This window comes from Leopardus geoffroyi, chromosome C3 (assembly GCF_018350155.1).
Source record: "Leopardus geoffroyi isolate Oge1 chromosome C3, O.geoffroyi_Oge1_pat1.0, whole genome shotgun sequence".
Classification (NCBI taxonomy): Eukaryota; Metazoa; Chordata; class Mammalia; order Carnivora; family Felidae; genus Leopardus; species Leopardus geoffroyi.
Genome location: NC_059338.1, coordinates 109,803,404 through 109,820,803, shown reverse-complemented (window position 1 = coordinate 109,820,803; position 17,400 = coordinate 109,803,404). Strand labels below are relative to the sequence as shown.

Sequence of the window (17,400 nt, the reverse complement as noted above, 5' to 3'; positions counted from 1 at the left end):
CAGGATGCTTCTGGGAGTGTAAATCATACAACCACTTTGGGAAAACTAAAGCTGAACATACATCTATCTACTCTGTGACCCTGTAGTTCCATTCTTAGATCTGTACCTTGCAGAAAATAATGCTTGTGTCCATCATAAGCCATTTATAAAAATGGTCATAGTGGCTTTATTTATAATAGCCAAAAATTGGAAACAGTCCAGATTCCCGCCAATGGTAGAATGGACAGAAACGGAGTGATCAGAGATGAAACAATACATGCAAAAGGAGTGATGGGGATTCACTATACTTTTCTGGGTGTTTGAAAGTTTTGATTAAAAAAAACTAAGAAATGGAAAAAAAAAAAAGAACAATCAACTAGGGCTTTCCATATGGCTCTTGGCACCACCGTGTAGAGCTCTCCTTGCCCGGTCATTTGGAAAGGGCCCCAGGCTGCCTACCTGCTGTCTATTCACATACCCCAATACAGGCTTGGCAGTCAGTCTACACAGCTTGTCCACTTGTGCATAAAGATCCCAACAGTCTTGAGGAAATAGACCTGCATGTGCAACAGCAGGGGAAGCCGGCCCATAGGAACCGTCCGAGCCCTTTATTTTCATCCATCCACCTTCCCAGTCTCTTATCTATGTATTTATCTTTTACATCATATGACTCAAAGGGTTGCATATTCTATGCTTTGACTATATCTTGCTTATTTTTTTAATGTTTATTATTTGTTTTTGAGAGAGGGAGAGGCTGCGTGAGTGGGGGAGGGGCAGAGAGAGAGGGAGAAAGAATCCCAAGCATGGGGACATGCGGCTTGATCCCACGAACTATGAGATCACAACCTGAGCCAAATCGAGAGTTGGACGCTTAACCAATTGAGTCCGCCCCTTGCTTTTTTTTTTTTTTTTAAGGATACTTCCAACGAATATTTTCAAGAAGACCTTTTGTAACAATGTAGATGTAAGAAGACCACTAGGGATAATGAAGGGACGTGGATAATCAAGGCCAGCTATTGTTATCCCTAAACCTGAAGGAGGGGTAGGTAGGAGGCTGTGGTTACTGGAGCTGGGAATGAGAGACTCCTACAGGGTTAACCTCCTCATTAGGAGCAGTGACCTCAGGTCTAGGCCCACGGCCAACCCAAGGCAACGTCACCTTCCCTCTGATCTCCTGTCTAGGCTTCTCGTTGACTGAACTCCACAAAAGCCAGAGGGTAAGGGAGGCTGTTGATGAACCATGCACATCTGCCTTCTGGGGCAGAGAACGGACTGGATGGTGAAAGGCGAGTGGAAGACTTCTGGTAGAATCATTCACCTGCGTACCTGGATGTTCCTGTTAACCGAACTACTTTGCTGGGTGCGCGTTTCTCCCCTTTGCCTACAAGAATAAAGAACTTTGCCAGATATCTTTTTAAAATTGGATACGTGAAGCCTATAGGTTCCCTGGATTCATTTCAGGTCCCAGCTTGGCCAGAGGCTGAGCAGGAACTAAGTTAGCTCAAGCATCGAGTATTCTTCCTTTTGTGTTCTTTTCTTACCTGTAACTTCTCTGATGATGCATTTTGTTGTTGCTGTTGTTTGCATTTTAATGTGTTTGAAATCAGGATGTGATTTACCATGCAGCATGGACTTAGTGTGAGGATCTTGTTTTTTCTCCAAATCTTTATTTTGAAAAAATTCAAACCTTTCAGAGAAGTTTTATGGACAGTGAACATCCATCTTGCTTTTTCTTTTTTTTATTTAAGTTTATTTATTTTGAGAGAGAGAAGGAGGGGCAGAGAGAGAGACAGAGAGAGAGAATCCTAAGCAGGCTCTGTGCTGTTAGCACAGAGCCCAGTGTGGGGCTCAAACCCACAAACCATGAGATCATGACGTGAGCCAAAACCAAGAGTCAGACCGACTGAGCCACCCAGGTGCCCCATCTTGCCTTTTTCATTAATAATAATTTGGAGTTTTTCATTCTTTATAGAATTATCTTACTAAATAGCGAATAGGTATAAAACAGTATTTACAAAATACCGAACAATGGTACCAGTACTTATGTACTCATCACTCGATTTAAGACACTGAATTTTAGCTTACTTTCGAAAGAGCACTATGTGTCCCATCCTGATGGCATGTTCTTTCCTCTGATCCCAGAACTAGCCATTCCGCTGAATGGTTGATCATTCCTTTGTGTTTCTTTATAGATGTCCACATATATTTGTGTCACTAATTGATCTGTTGTTTAATTTTCATGCTAATAAGCTTTATAGAATAGATTCATGCAGTATGCCTACTTCTGAGACTTGTTTTTTCAGTTTTACTGTGCTGATGAGAAAGGTATTCAGACGCTTGTTAAAGATGGTAAGGAAGACTTCACCCAAGAGGGGTTTTGCAGTAGGCAAGAGGTCATACTCAACTACCTCTCCAGCAAGGACGGTGGAGCGTTGTCACCAAGGAGCAGGTTGTGGGGGTCAGTGGATGGAAAATTACTGAGAGGAAACATCAAAGCTGGGGAGATTCTTGCTAGACAACTCTAGACAACTCAACAGGATTCTTGCTGAAAGCAGACCAGCATGGCAAGTTACAGAGGCTGGGGGATAAGGAAATTTGATCAGATTATCAGGGTGATCAGATACTGAGGAGAGGGGGTTTTTAGTAAGCTGACTCAGTAGGATTCTTGCCAAAACCAGACTAAATGGGCCATGGGCAGGACCCAAGGTGTTTGGTTGGAGGAGAGAGTCGTTGTTATGTGTCTACATGTACCTGGGGAGACCTTTCTGCTAGCAGCACCCAGTTGCAAGAGAGTCTGGGAAATTCAGGTTTTTAGCTTCCTAGCCTCTGTAGAATAGGCAGACACACTAGGTGGGAATGAATGCTCAGTGCCAATTCCCCATGTCCTCAGCAAACATGCTTTAGTATATGGTGAACCTGACCCGGTCCTTCTTTTTCAGAAATCTTCTGACCATTTTTGCTTATTTATTTTTTCGCATCAGTTGTCCAGTTCTCAAGCAATCCTGTTGCGAATTTGTTAATTACAAATGTTAAACTTACACATTAGTTTAGGGGGAAGTGATACCTTATATGTTGTATTTTGTCTAGCTACAACTGTTTAAAAAATGGCTTTATTGAGGTATATTTATATACCATAAACTTACCGATTTTAAATGTACAAGTCAATGATTTTTGAATTTACAGAGATGTGTGCAATGTTTGTTAAATGTCTGATTACGGCTTACAACTTTCCAGTTAATACACATCTTCTTCAGCATCCGTCAGTAATATTTCCAAAAATTTTCCATATAGATCATACATGTTTTTATTTTTTTATTTAAAATTTTTAATTCCAGTATAGTTAACATACAGTGTTATATTAGTTTCAGGGGTACAATATAGTGATTCATCACTTCCATACAACACCCAGTGCTCATCCCAAGCATACTCCTTAATCCCTATCACCTGTTTCGCCCATCTCTCCACCCACCTCCCCCTCTGGTATCCATCAGCTTATTCTCTAGAGTTAAGAGTCTGTTTCTTGGTTTCTGTCTCTTTTTTATCTCCTTTGCTTGTTTTCTTAGCTTCCACATATGAGTGAAATCGTATGGTATTTGTCTTTCTCTGACTGATTTATTTCGCTTGGCATTATGCTTTTTGACTCCATCCATATTGTTGCAAATGGCAAGATCTTATTCTTTTTCATGGCCAAATAATAGTTTATGTATATGTATACACACACACACCACATCTTCATTATACATTCATCTATTGATGGACAGTTGGGCTGCTTCCATAATTTGAGTGTTGAAAAGAACGCTCCAGTAAATATAAGGGTGCATGTATCCGTTTGAATTAGTTTTTGTACTTTTGGGGTAAATACCCTGTAGTGTACTTACTGGATCATAGGGTAGTTCCATTTTTAACTTTTTGAGGAACCTTCATACTGTTTTCCAGAGTGGCTGCACCAGTTTGCATTCTCACCAGCACTATACGAGGGTTCCGTTTTCTACACATCCTCACCAACACTTGTTTCTTGTGTTGTTGATTTTAGCCATTCTGACAGGTGCGAGGTGGTATCTCACCGTAGTTTTGATTTGCATTTCCCTGATGAGTGATATAGAGCATCTTTTCATGTGTCTGTTGGCCATTTGTATGTCTTGTTTGGAGACATATCTTTTCATGTCTTCTGCCCATTTTTAAATTGGATTATTCATTTTTTGGGTGTTGAGGGTTTTTAAAAAATTTTTTTTAAGTTTACTTATTTTTGAGAGAGACAGAGTGAGTGGGGGAGGGGCAGAGAGAGAGGGGGAGAGAGTATCCCAAGCAGGCTCCACACTGTCAGCACAGAGCCCAGTATGGGGCTTGAACCCACAAAGTGTGAGATCATGACCCAAGCCAACACCAAGAGTTGGATGCTTAACCGACTGAGCCACCCAGGTGCCCCAAGGTTTTTTTTTTATATACAAAAATTTTTAAGTTGATTTATTTATTTTGAGAGATAGAGCGAGCAGGGTAGGGCAGAGAGGGGGAGAGAGAGAATCCCAAGCAGGCTTTGCACTTTTCAGCGCGGGGCCTGATGTGGGGCTTGAACCCACAAACCGTGAGATCATGACCTGAGCTGAAATTAAGAGTCAGACGCTTAACCACCTGAGCCACCCAGGCTCCCCTGGGTGTTGAGTTTTATAAGTTCCTTATGTATTTTGGGTACTAATCCTTTATTGGATATGTCATTTGCAAATATCTGAATTGGAATTCAGTAGGTTGCCTTTTAGTTTTGTTGTTTCCTTCACTGTGTAGAAACTTTTTTATTTTATAAGAACTTCATACAAATGTTAGGATTATTCATTCTAGGTCTGTGAAAAATGCTGTTGGTATTTTGATAGGGATTGCATTAAATCTATAGATCATTCATGTTTTTAATTAAATTTCTTTTATTTCCTTCTCACGGTCTAGTCATGACATCTTGGTTCTCCAGTGAACATAATCACTAATCACACAAAAAATGTAAACGCTGTTTATTGCTTTTTCTGTTTTTATATAGAGACTTAACTATATCAGTATACATCTCAATATAAGCATGTAGCTGGCAGGAACTAATTTCCTTATCTTAGATTCTGTGAACTTGACATTTTAAGTAAGTTTACTGAATTAATTAGTCCTTCCTAACTTTTTTATGGCTCATTTTATTATTATTATCTTAAAGTGTATTTATTTACTTTGAGAGAGGAGAGCTCATGAGCACAGGGGAGGGGGAGAGGGAATCCCAAGCAGGCTTCGCACTGTTAGCACAGAGCCCAACGCGGGGCTCGAACTAACAAACTGTGAGATCATGACCTGAGCTGAAAATCAAGAGTTAGAAGCTTAACCGACTGAGCCACCCTAGTGCTCTGTGAATTATAGCTCAGTTAAAAAAAAAAAAAAAAAAAAAAAAAAAAAAATATATATATATATATATATATATATACATACACACATATATATGTACATATATATGAAAACAACCCAGCCCAAATAACCATTTCCTCCAAAAAATTCTTTTTTCCCCTTGTCTAAAAGTAATCCTGCCCCTCTGACCTCCCTTAGCTCTTCATCAACAAACTCCTCTTGGATTCTTCCTTCCCTTCCCAGTTCTGATGCTCAACATCAGAACAGAGGTTATGTCCTGATGGTGTCCTCATAGTGTTTATCCCATATTACACACCTATTCAGTGTTTATGAAATAAATTTTTAGTTTAAGAATAAAGCTGTAAATTAGCATGTTGCCAAAAAACTCTTCTGTCTGAATGTACTTCAATAAAAAGTTGCAAACAGTTGTCACACACTTACACAAAAAGTGTGTTAGAACCTTCCTTCTGTTTTAATGAAATAAAACTAGTGCCTTATTGTTTCTTCTTCCCCAAACTTTCAACCTCAGAACATGGGACCCCATAGTAGGGACTCGAACCTGGGTGGTTAGGGCTTTATATTTTGCTTTCAGTAGGTCATATTGTTGCTGTGAATCCATCTGAAAATAGTTCTCCTCTAGACCTAAGGGGTGAGAATATACTCCACAGAGTGTTTGTTTTCATAAATTGTGGTGCCAGGAATGTGGCCAAAATGACAGAAACTTGAGACATGGCAGTGACTTATGACTAAAGAAGTAAGATGGGTACACGAATGAAGTAGTTATCTAGCTAGCTCCAAGTTTTATGGGAAGGAAAGAAACCCAAGAAATATAAGGGAAAGTGGAATTAGAATATTTATTTAAAAATATATATTTTTTTATGTTTGTCTATTTTTGAGAGAGACACAGAGCACGAGCAGGGCAGGGGGCAGAGAGAGGGAGACAGAGTCCGAAGCAGGCTCCAGGCTCCAAGCTGTCAGCACAGGGCCTGACGCTGGGCTCGAACCCACCAACCATGAGATCATGACCTGAGCCGAAGTCGGATGCTTAACTGACGAGCCACCCAGGCGCCCCATAGAAATTGAATAAACAAAGACATTTCATGAAATCAAGGCCACTAAAAAAAAAGAAAGAAATGATTTGAATCATTATATGAAAACACACATATACGCACACACCTACATACACCTTTTTTGTATCATAGGCTAGCATAATAATGTTGAAAGAGAAATAAATTGGGGAAGCTGTTTGCAACATTTATGATAGACAAAAAGGTAGTATTCTTAATATATTGCAAATTGTGTCAGGCAGAACACTTTCAGTTACAAGAGATTGAAACCAACTCAAATAGGAAAAAAGCAAGAGGTTTGGGTGATTAAGAAAAGTATTAGTCTCACCAATAATAGAAAGAAAATTAGAAAAAAATAGAGATGCATTTCATAGAACTCCGTTATATGCCTTTTTTATTTCCGTGATTGACTATCAGAAAACATTATCTAATTATGCCATTTGTGGCCTGTGGTATAGCTTTTCTTAGGATCCTTTTCAAATTAGAGCTGCATTATTGAGGCACGACGTTAATTTAGGGAACAGCGTGAGGACAGTGTGTCTGACTGGGTTGCTACTAGGAAATAATGTGTCAAGAATAAGTAAAGGGTGGGGCACCTCAGTGGCTCAGTTGATTGAGCATCCCACTTGGGTGCAGGTCTTGATCTCGCGGTTCGTGAGTTCGAGCCCCGTGTCGGGCTCTGTGCTAGCAGCTCAGAGCCTGGAGCCTGTTTCGGATTCTGTGTCTCCCTCTCTGCCCCTCACTTGCTCACGCTCTCTCTCTCTCTCTCTCTCTCTCTCTCTGTCAAAAATAAATATTTAAAAAAAATAATAAGTAAAGGGCATCTATCCCTGTCTGCGACCAGTACTGTTACTGATTTTGAAAATCTGTACGTTGTTGTTGGAACTGTTTCCTCTTTTATGTCTGACGTCATTAAAAGGAATGAATTTTAATCCCTCAGAGTTACTCACGTCCACCAGGGTGCACTCACTACACACTGTCAGAGGAGCCAGCATTTGCTCCAGATTGCTAGGAGATGGAAGGCGTATTAGCCTGCTGTGTCTTCTCTGCTCCGTGTTTTTATTTGATTTACACTTTGATTCTACCTAAGCTATTTCACATGCTTGTCATATATTCAGTCCGGTCGGTGTGGTTGGTATAATCATTTGTACGAACAGAATTTTGAAAATTTCCTCATCTCAAATTAACTTTTTTTTTTTTTTTTATGGTAAGTAGTATCTCACTATGAATGGTAAAAGGATATTCTATGACTTTTCTCTTACTTTTGGGCTTTATTAAATTTCTCTATCTTTTTAACAAGGTTTTATTTATTTATTTATTTTGAGAGAGAGAGAGAGAGAGAGAGGGAGAGAGAATCCCAAGCAGGCAGTGCAGAGCCCTACACAGGTCTCGATCCCAGAACCATGAGATCATGACCTGAACTGAAATAAAGAGTTGGACACTTAACCGACTGAGCCACCAGGCGCCCCTGTGCCCCTAATTTCTCTTCTTGGAGGAAGAGGTAAATTTAAACATTTTTTATAATTATATGAGATTTAGTTCTGGAGTTTCTTTTTACTTCAGAATAGGATATGCAGGCTATATTAGTGTTTTTTAGGTTATATTAATATTTAAAATGTTTGAATACAACCTTGAGTTTGTATACCTAGAGTCTCTTTTAAGATCTGTGAAGTAAAGAATACCCTGTAAATGGGCTGGCTTCCATTAATTTTTTTTCTTATTATAAAATATGCTTGTACAGAATTTGGAAACCATCTCAGTAGACAAAGAAGAAAATAATAAACTTCTGCCTGAGTTCCGGTTTCAGAGATTGCTATAAATTCTCATAGGTTTTGCACATAGCAAGTACATACCGACGTCCAATTCCTTTTAGGGAGGCTGCATGGTTTTCCTCCCCAGCTGGGTAACATCCCGGTGAAGAGTATAGACTCATCCTTCTTGGGGAGAATATCCCATCCACCGCTTACTAGCTGGGCAGCCTTGGGCAAGTGACTTGCCTTCTTCTAGTCATCTTTTTCTAAAATGCAATTATTAATAGTACTAACCTTTTAGGGTTGTCCTGAGGATTAACATAATAACACAGCGCCTACTTCACTGTGGAAAGAAGGCACACATATAAGTGGGGACCGTAAAAGCAGACAATGGACGTTCCACGGTGGTCATAGCTTTATGTAGGAACGGCGAGCCTGATAACCCTCATTGCTTCATATGCAAATGGCATGCTAGAATGCATCCACGTGGGCTTACATATGTGTGTGTGTGAGAGACTTTCCCTTTGCTGTTAAGGAGTTAAGTCTCTCAGCTTTTGTTTTGCATATAAAATGCATTCAAGTTTATTCCCCTCACGATCCTACAAGAATACCGTAGGGCATACATGAACTTTCCTTGTAGGTATCTCTTCCCTCATAAGAGGGAAAAGGTGAGCCAACTTAACATTAAAATTATAAGCTACAAAATCTGTATGTATACTTTAAAGAAATTTTTAAGTACTGGCTAGTACTGGTCATCCTCTGAGGCTTTCATAACCGTATCTTTTTTCTTTTTTGAGAATGAAATGTTGAATTTATTCCACTAAATCCATATAGATTAATCTCAGGAACCTTCATTTTTAAAATTTTAAATATGGCAGATGGTCTTTGTTGATATACCTGCATTGCTGTCCTAGAATGTACTTTTATCCAATTCTTCTGTTTGTAAACCTCCTGCCTAAAATGTCCCCTCCTCTCTGAAGCTGAGGATGCAGAGAGGATGGTTCTAGAAGTGGGATGTTTTCCTTTGGAGGATCACCTGTAGGAAGCAATCGGCCACATTGGTTCATTGGTCAGTATTGAAAGCTGAAGAGGAAGCAGCAGTCTTAGCAGAACCAGAGATTTGAAATCCAAGAGCAGGACTAGTCACAGTTCAGCCTTTTGGTGCAAATACTGTCTCAGCGAGTTTCATAACTTCTAAGCCTCATTTTGCGGTCTTCTTGGTGGGAACAATGTCGTCTCAGAGTTAAGAGGACTAAATGAGGTATGCGTGAAATGCCCCAGAAACTGCCAGCACCATACAGATGTTTTACTGCATGGGTTTTTGCACTGTCTTAGCTAGTGAGAATCCCACAGTAGAACTGCTTTAGAAACCCAGTCATATGGGGGGGCGCCTGGGTGGCTCAGTCGGTTGAGCATCTGACTTCGGCTCAGGTCATGATCTCACAGCTCTTGAGTTTGAACCCCGCGTCGGGCTCTGTGCTGACAGCTCGGAGCCTGGAGCCCGCTTCGGATTCTGCGTCTCCCTCTCTCTGCCCCTAACCCACTCTCATTCTGTCTCTGTCTCTCTCAAAAATAAACATTAAAAAAAAATTAAAAAAAAAAAAAGAAACCCAGTCATATGTACTAATCTGAATCTCTAGGGGTGTGGGACTCCTCAGTGACTTGGTTAAGCATCAACTTTGACTCAGGTCATGATCTGACAGTTCGTGGGTTCGAACCCTGCATCAGGCTCTGTGCTGACAGCTCAGAGCCTGGAGCCTGTTTCAGATTCTGTGTCTTCCTGTCTCTCTGCCCCTCCCCTGCTCATCTTCTGTCTCTCTCTCTCTCTCTCTCAAAAATAAATAAACATTAAAACAAATTAATCTGAATCTAAAGACATAATAACATGACCTCTTGAATAAATGTTCATTTAGTCTCTGCTGTGATATAGGCAGTGTTCTAGATCAGCACTGTTCAATAGAAAGAGAGTACAAGCACATATGTAAGTTAAAATTTTCTGGAAGCCACACTTAAAAAGATAGACTCAGGTGAAATTAACTGTACTACTTTTTGTTTATTTTCTTAATTTTTATTTTTGTAATTTTTAAATATTTATTTACAAGAAAGAGAGAGAGAGAGGGAGACAGATTGCCGGTGGGAGAGGGGCAGAGAGAGGGAGACACAGAATCCGAAGCAGGGTCCAGGCTCTGAGCTGTCAACACAGAGCCCGATGCGGGGCTCGAACTCACGAGCCATGAGATCATGACCTGAGCCAAAGTTGGATGCTCATCCGACTGGTTTGTCTTATTTAACTCAGTATGTCCAGAATATTTTAGCATGTAATCAGTATAAAAATTATTAAGATATTTTACATTCTTGTTTTTTTTTTTCAAGTTTATTTATTTTGAGAGAGAGAGAGAGTACAAACAGGGGAGGGTTTGAGAGAAGAGAGGGAGAGAGAATCCCAAGCAGGCCCTACACTGTCAGTGCAGAGTCTGACCTGGGGCTTGATCTCTTGAATCGTGAGATCGTGATCTGAGTCATAATTAAGAGTCAGATGCTCAACTGACTAAGGCACCCAGGCACCCCAAGATATTTTACTTTTATTTATTTATTTTTTTGGTGGTAGGTCCTTGAATTCTGGAGTATAGTTTAATCTTACAGCACATCTCACTTCAGACTGAGCACGTCACAGATGCTCCGGGCCCACATGTGGTTAGTGGCTCCTGTGGTGGGCATCTGTCTCCTTCTATATGTTGGGGTTGTAGTAGTAAAGAAGATGCAGAAAGTTTTTGCCCTCAGGAGGAGTCCTCTAGCAAAGAGAGACTGATAATACACAACAGGTATAAACAAGATCATAGTGATACGTGCTGTAAAGAAAACACAACATTGATGTGGGAGGAACCGGAAGTAGGATGAATACTCAGGGAAGAGCTGTTGGAAGTGTTGATGTTTGAGCTGAGGTGCGAATGATACAAAGGCAGAGCTAGTCCTGTGGTACTGGGAGTGAAGGTGCCCCAGTCAGTGGGATCTATAGGTGCCAAGGCCCTACAGTGGGGTGTTCTCTCTGTACTTAGTGAACCGAGTGGCGTGGCTGGATTGTAGTAAGTGAGAAAGTGTGAGGGGATTAGAGAGAGATTAGGCATGCTCTAGAAGAAATTACAGACATAAAGGCTATGATAAACTGAGATTTTATTTTAAGTGAGAAGCCAGTGGAGGGTTTTAATGGGGGCATAAGACACACATGAGTTTATAAAATACATGTTAGGCACTCATGCTTAAAAAAATGCCTAATTTATTGTATATCTAATTCACTGGACCAGATGACCAAACTTTTTTTAAAAAAATATCTGTAACGAAGATCGCTTTCCCATTTTCAAAATAAACTTACGCGTAGGTCAGTATGTTATCTGTAGACATTTTTATGATTCAGGGAGAACTTCTTTGGACACATTATGTCCATTAACTATCATCTTCTCAAATTCCTAAAGAGCTCCAAGTGGTTTACTTCATATAAAGTTCTCACTTACAATTGGTTTATAAACACAATGCCTTTGACGAGAGATGAAAAAAATGTTAAAACACGGGGTGCCTTCAGTCAGTTAAGCATCTGAGTCTTGATTTCGGCTCATGATTACTCACAGCTTATGAGTTCAAGTCCTACCTTGGGCTCTGTGCTGACAGTGTGGAGCCTGCTTGGGATTCTCTCTCTCCTTCTCTCTCTGGCTCTCCCCTGCTTACACCTTCTCTCTCAAAATAAATAATATAAAAAAAAAATGTTAAAACAGTGGATCTAGTACTGATTTTCTTTTTTTCTTTTCGCAGACATGTGCATTGCGATTGCAATTTCTCTTCTCATGATCCTGATTTGTGCAATGGCTACTTACGGAGCATACAAGGTAAGCAGCCTTGAAATAAGGGGCTGAAAAAAGGGGCTTTTTCCTCGATCCCTTACACTTGTAACCTGTGCAGCTACTTGTAAGAAGGAAGAAGTGATGAGTCTCAGTTTCCTGTAAGAATCTTTGGAAGTTTAAATCTCACATTAATATGATGTGGATGGAAAACCAATGCTGTAGTCTCAGAAATGTCCAGAGGCTTGTTTTTGACCACCGCTGTCTGCCTTGTCAGTTGTCATGACCTGGTTTATTGAATTTCTTGTCCTCCATTTCCCTTCAGATCAAGAAAGGTTTTGTCTGAATTGGGAAGAAACCATATTTTCTCACGTGGAACACATTGACGTTGTATTTTCTGTCCTATTTAGCAACGCGCTGCCTGGATCATCCCGTTCTTCTGTTACCAGATCTTTGATTTCGCCCTCAACACCTTGGTTGCCGTCACTGTGCTTGTGTATCCGAACTCCATTCAGGAATACATACGACAGCTGGTATGTGGAACCCCACCATGGTTCCTTCATGAGGGAAGCCCGCAAGTCAGGGATCGAGACATCAGCATACACACACTTGTGATTTTGTGTGTCTTTCACTTGCTTCTGAGTTACTGATTAGAAATTTTTGAGTGTTGTCTTAAAGATGAGATTTTTGGTTTCTTAGAATGCTTGTCAGGACAACATAACCTCTGGAGGTAGATAAGTAGGGGCTGTAGTGACTCTATGAGATGCACCTACATAAATCAATAAGCTAGTTACTGATTATTATTTTTGTAAGATGTAGTTTGCTCAGTTATTAGCGAAGGATAGCATTTTGCCTCTGCTGTTGTGTGGGAAAAGTGGAACTATACTATATGCTGGTTCCCAAACTGATTTGACCATAGAACCCCTATCTTCCTCAAGTATCTTTTTGGGACTGGTTTTCTGTTAAATGCCCTTTGTGATCATCTGAGCAAATGCGGTGGGTCGCTGGGTGTTCAGAAGCTTGTGGAAGGTGTGAGATTAGAATAATTCTGTGCCTTTACATTTTTAGCCTTCATTTTTAAAGTTGTGAATGTGCCTTAAAATTTAATTTCTTCAAAATCTTAGAATGTTTTAAAGGGGGAGAATGTTCACTCTTTGGAAGTTTGCATTGTCTAGGAGCTCTGGGGAAAGAGCAGGGTTTTTCTGGGATGGGAGATACAAGGCTGAGGATTTCAGGTGACAGCGGAGGCCAAGAGGAAGTTCAGTGGAAAAGAGAGAGATGGAGCAGGGGGAGGAAGGGAGGGAAGCAAATGTGGCCTCAGAAGTTTCCGATCTTAAGGCAGTCATGCCCAGATCACGTAACTAATACTTAGCAGACCTCGCATGAAAAGCCTCCAGCGTTTTGCTCCTTAAAAGCATTAGGTTGTCACTGTTATGGTTGTCATTCTTTTTAGTAATAACTTATCCTTGGTTTAGATAACAGGTCCAGGGGCTCCTAGGTGGCTCAGTTGGTTAAGTGTCTGACTTTGGCTCAGGCCATGATCTTGCAGTTCATAAGTTTGAGCCCCGCATCGGGCTCTGTGCTGACAGCTCAGAGCCTGGAGTCTGCTTTAGATTCTGTGTCTCCCTCTCTCTCTGCCCCTCCCTCTCTCTCTCTCTCTCTCTCTTTCTCAAAAATAAATAAAAACGTTTTTAAAAAATTTAAAAAAACCCCAGCAGGTCCATGTTTCAGTAGCCTGTAGTGTCAAGAAAAATTTTGTGTATTTGCCACGTGTGTTTTTTTGTGTATTTTCCACGTGTATTTCCTAATTGTATGTTATCTCTTGTGGTACAGCTTGAGTATTTCTGCATGAGAGGGTTTCTATATAACGAGCAGGTTGTAGAATTACCTTTTTCTTTAGGGACTTGTGTTTTTACTCTGTAATGAGGACCTAGGGCTGGGTTCCTAAAGTCAACCTTGGAAGTGTGCAGGAAGCATGATTTCAGCATAGCCTGTCACCTTGAGGGGCTGGTAAAGGGGGTGGTGCTGAGTTAGGAGACACTATAAGACAAGCCCTATGGCAGCCCTGTGATTGCTTGAAGAGTGTCCTTTGTGCTCCGTCCCATATATTGCAGAAATGTATAAGGTGCAGGCAGGCGTTTAGAACACTCAGAATACTACCTTGACTTTGTTATACCCCACATTGTTCAGTCACTTAGCCTTAGAGCTGCCAGTGGTAAAATGATAACATCGGGGATACTGCTGACAGTAATCATAGTATCGGCAAAAAAAAAAAAAAAAAATCACTGTCTACTTTTATTTGTAATTACAAACCAAATAATACAAGTGTCTTCAGTCTGTTCTACTTCAAGATCAGTCTAAGTTGAAGTGGTGAGGCTTATGGATTATCACGATGCTTAAGGATGATGTTAAAGCTCCAGTGACAGCAAGGCCCCGCTGACAAGCTGAGATACAGGAGTCTGCGGGGACCGTTATCTGAGAAAGCTGGTGGAAGGCACCCACTTGATTCTAATGTCTGTTCTGTTCATGTGGAGTCTTGTAAAGTGCAGCTAAAACAAGTTGTGCCTGTGTTCTATAGGCCTTAACTGGACGTAGAAACCACGCTCGCTTTTCTGGAGGAAAGAGTGTAGAGATGTTTGTGGAAGGAGTCACAAACTTCCACTTTAATCCTTTTTTTTTTTTTTTATTAGACACAGAAATAATATGATTTCATGTTGGTCTTGTGAACCAGCACCAAGTTGTTTTATTCTTACCTTTAAGATTAGTACTACAAAAACCCTTCCAGTCTCCAAGGGTAGGGACCAGTTTCATGAGCTGATCACAAAGAATGATTCAGGTTTTATTTCTTGGGTATTTTACCCAAAGCGAAAGGAGACTGAAAACCAGTTGGTGATGTTTCCTGGGGGGAGGAGGAGTCGGGCACATGAGTCATGGGTTTTCTTTGTATTCTTTCTTCACATTTGGAACCTCTTTGTTATGTCTCAGAATACTGCTCATGTGGAATCCAAACAGTTATAGTCTTAGGTGATGAAGAAGAGAGGAAAGGGGACATGGTTTCCCAAGCTGCCTTCCACGCACACTGACCCAGGCTGGTTAGAGGAGGGCTTCCCCCAGGCGGAGCAGGGGCTTCATGGTGGGGCCCCGTCACCCCCAATCATAGGGGCAGGTTTGGGTCCTCCTGAAGGGACTTCTTTGACCTGATACTTCATCCGTATGGTCAGATGGTAGGGCTTGGTCTTTGGTTTTTAATGCTGTGAATACCTACTAGTGTAAAAGATTTGCTCTTTGAAGAGAAGCAGCATTAGCAAAAATACTCTGTATAAATAAAAGAGGATTTTAATACTTTTTCCTCCTTGCCCTGTGCAAGCCCTTTAGAGTGGTCCAGAATTTGCATAAAATCTCAGTGTCAGAGGTATATATAGACTACTGACTTCTAATTTTCTGGATCATAGGAGGCAGTGTTACATTTTCAGGTCTCATTTAATGAACCTTCCTCTGATTTTTCTTTTCACGAGTTATTGCCTGAATTATGAGTACACTGACCTCTCCCCACAAACCGTTTGTTACTCTTTAATTAGTAGAGGTAGGCTAGAAAGTTTGTAGGGGTCTTACATAATAACTGTCTGCTTTAATTGCTTTTTAATAAGCATAGCTGGTGAATGCCTAAAGAGTATAATCCTGAATGATTAATGAGATTTGCTAATGAGGCACTTTTTATTTGCAGCCTCCTAATTTTCCCTACAGAGATGATATCATGTCCGTGAATCCTACCTGCTTGGTCCTTATTATTCTTCTGTTTATCAGCATTATCTTGACTTTTAAGGTAAGTGTGAATATTTTACTTACGGCTTAAATATTATTAAATGTATTCATGAATGTTGAAGAAGTAAGCAAACTTGTGTCAGTTTTTTTTCTTGCTTTAGATTTCTGACCTGTTTTCTTATTTCCTAACAATTCTGTTCTTTCTCTTATTTATATGAGAGTAACAGTAACCACACTTCCACAGGCCAACCAAGGGTTATTCCAAAATCCATTTGGATGGGAATACATTAATGTTATACATTAGGTTGTATGTCTCATATACTGCAACAGCCATTACAATGTCTGTGTGCACTTTCTTTTGTAATTTGTTTTTAAAATGTAATATATTGGGGCGCCTGGGTGGCGCAGTCGGTTAAGCGTCCGACTTCAGCCAGGTCACGATCTCGCGGTCCGTGAGTTCGAGCCCCGCGTCAGGCTCTGGGCTGATGGCTCAGAGCCTGGAGCCTGTTTCCGATTCTGTGTCTCCCTCTCTCTCTGCCCCTCCCCCGTTCATGCTCTGTCTCTCTCTGTCCCAAAAATAAATAAACGTTGAAAAAAAAAATGTAATATATTTTGAACAGTGTTCTCTAACCATCTGGTGTATGAATTTATCATTATTTAATAAATTACTTTTTGTTGGACATCAAGACAGTTTCTACTTTTTCACTTGTTAATAGTGCTGCAGTGAATATATTTTTTTAAATGTTTATTTTCAAGAGAGAGAGAGAGAGCAAGTGGAGGAGGGGCAGAGAGAGGGAGACAGAGGACCTGAAGCTGGCTCTGTGCTAACAGCAGACGGCCTGATGCAGGGCTTGAACTCACAAACCATGAGATCGTGACCTGAGCTGAAGCTGGATGCTTAATCGACTGAGCCACCCAGGCGCTCCTGCAATGAATATTTTTACTTCGTCTTCAGTATATTTATTTCCTCAAGATACATTTCTTAAACTTAGAGGGTATGCGTAGTTGGAGGGCTTTTGATAGGTTGTCAAATTGATCTCCCCCCAAACTGGGTGACTGACACCCTGTCAGCACTGTTTCCCCCACCTCAGCAGTGGAGTACCAGCTCTCCTTTTTCATTTTTGTGAACCTGATGATAAAAACATCACTATAATTTGTGCTTGTGTGCTACCAATAAGTAAAAATTTCTAAATTGTTACTAGACTTTGAACTTTTAATCCTTAAGGTCTCTCATCGTGTTTATTTTGGTGTAAACTTACCCAGTTCTTAAAAAAGCAAGCCTTGGGGCATTTGGGTGGCACAGTCGGCTAAACATCTGAGCGTCCAATTCTGGGTCTCCGCTCAGGTCGTGATCTCACAGTTGAGGAGTTTGAGCCCCGCTTCGGGCTCTGTGTTGACAGTGTGGAGCTTGCTTGGGATTCTGTCACTCCTTCTCTCTGCCCCTTTCCCACTTGTGCACTCTTGCTCTCAAAATAAATAAATAAACTTAAAAAAATTTTTTTTAAATAATCAAGCATCAGAAAGCTTGAAGAAGCCTCATTTAGGGAGAAAAGTCACTTCAAGCAGGTAATATGATGAAGAGGAGTAGGGGATTATTTGTGTCTACATTTTCCCCACGAAACTCTGAATATGTTGATGTTGCCT

General features: G+C 40.6%; 1 protein-coding gene across 1 annotated transcript in view; it reads left to right on the top strand.

The window, feature by feature from the left end:
* Positions 1–17,400, top strand: part of LAPTM4B (lysosomal protein transmembrane 4 beta) — a 79,043-nt gene that overhangs the window by 35,375 nt on the left and 26,268 nt on the right. Inside the window, exons 3-5 of the mRNA XM_045454121.1 lie at positions 11,969–12,042; positions 12,405–12,527; positions 15,719–15,817. Of these exons, the coding sequence (XP_045310077.1) occupies positions 11,969–12,042; positions 12,405–12,527; positions 15,719–15,817 (296 nt within the window). The remainder of the gene's footprint in view (positions 1–11,968; positions 12,043–12,404; positions 12,528–15,718; positions 15,818–17,400) is intronic.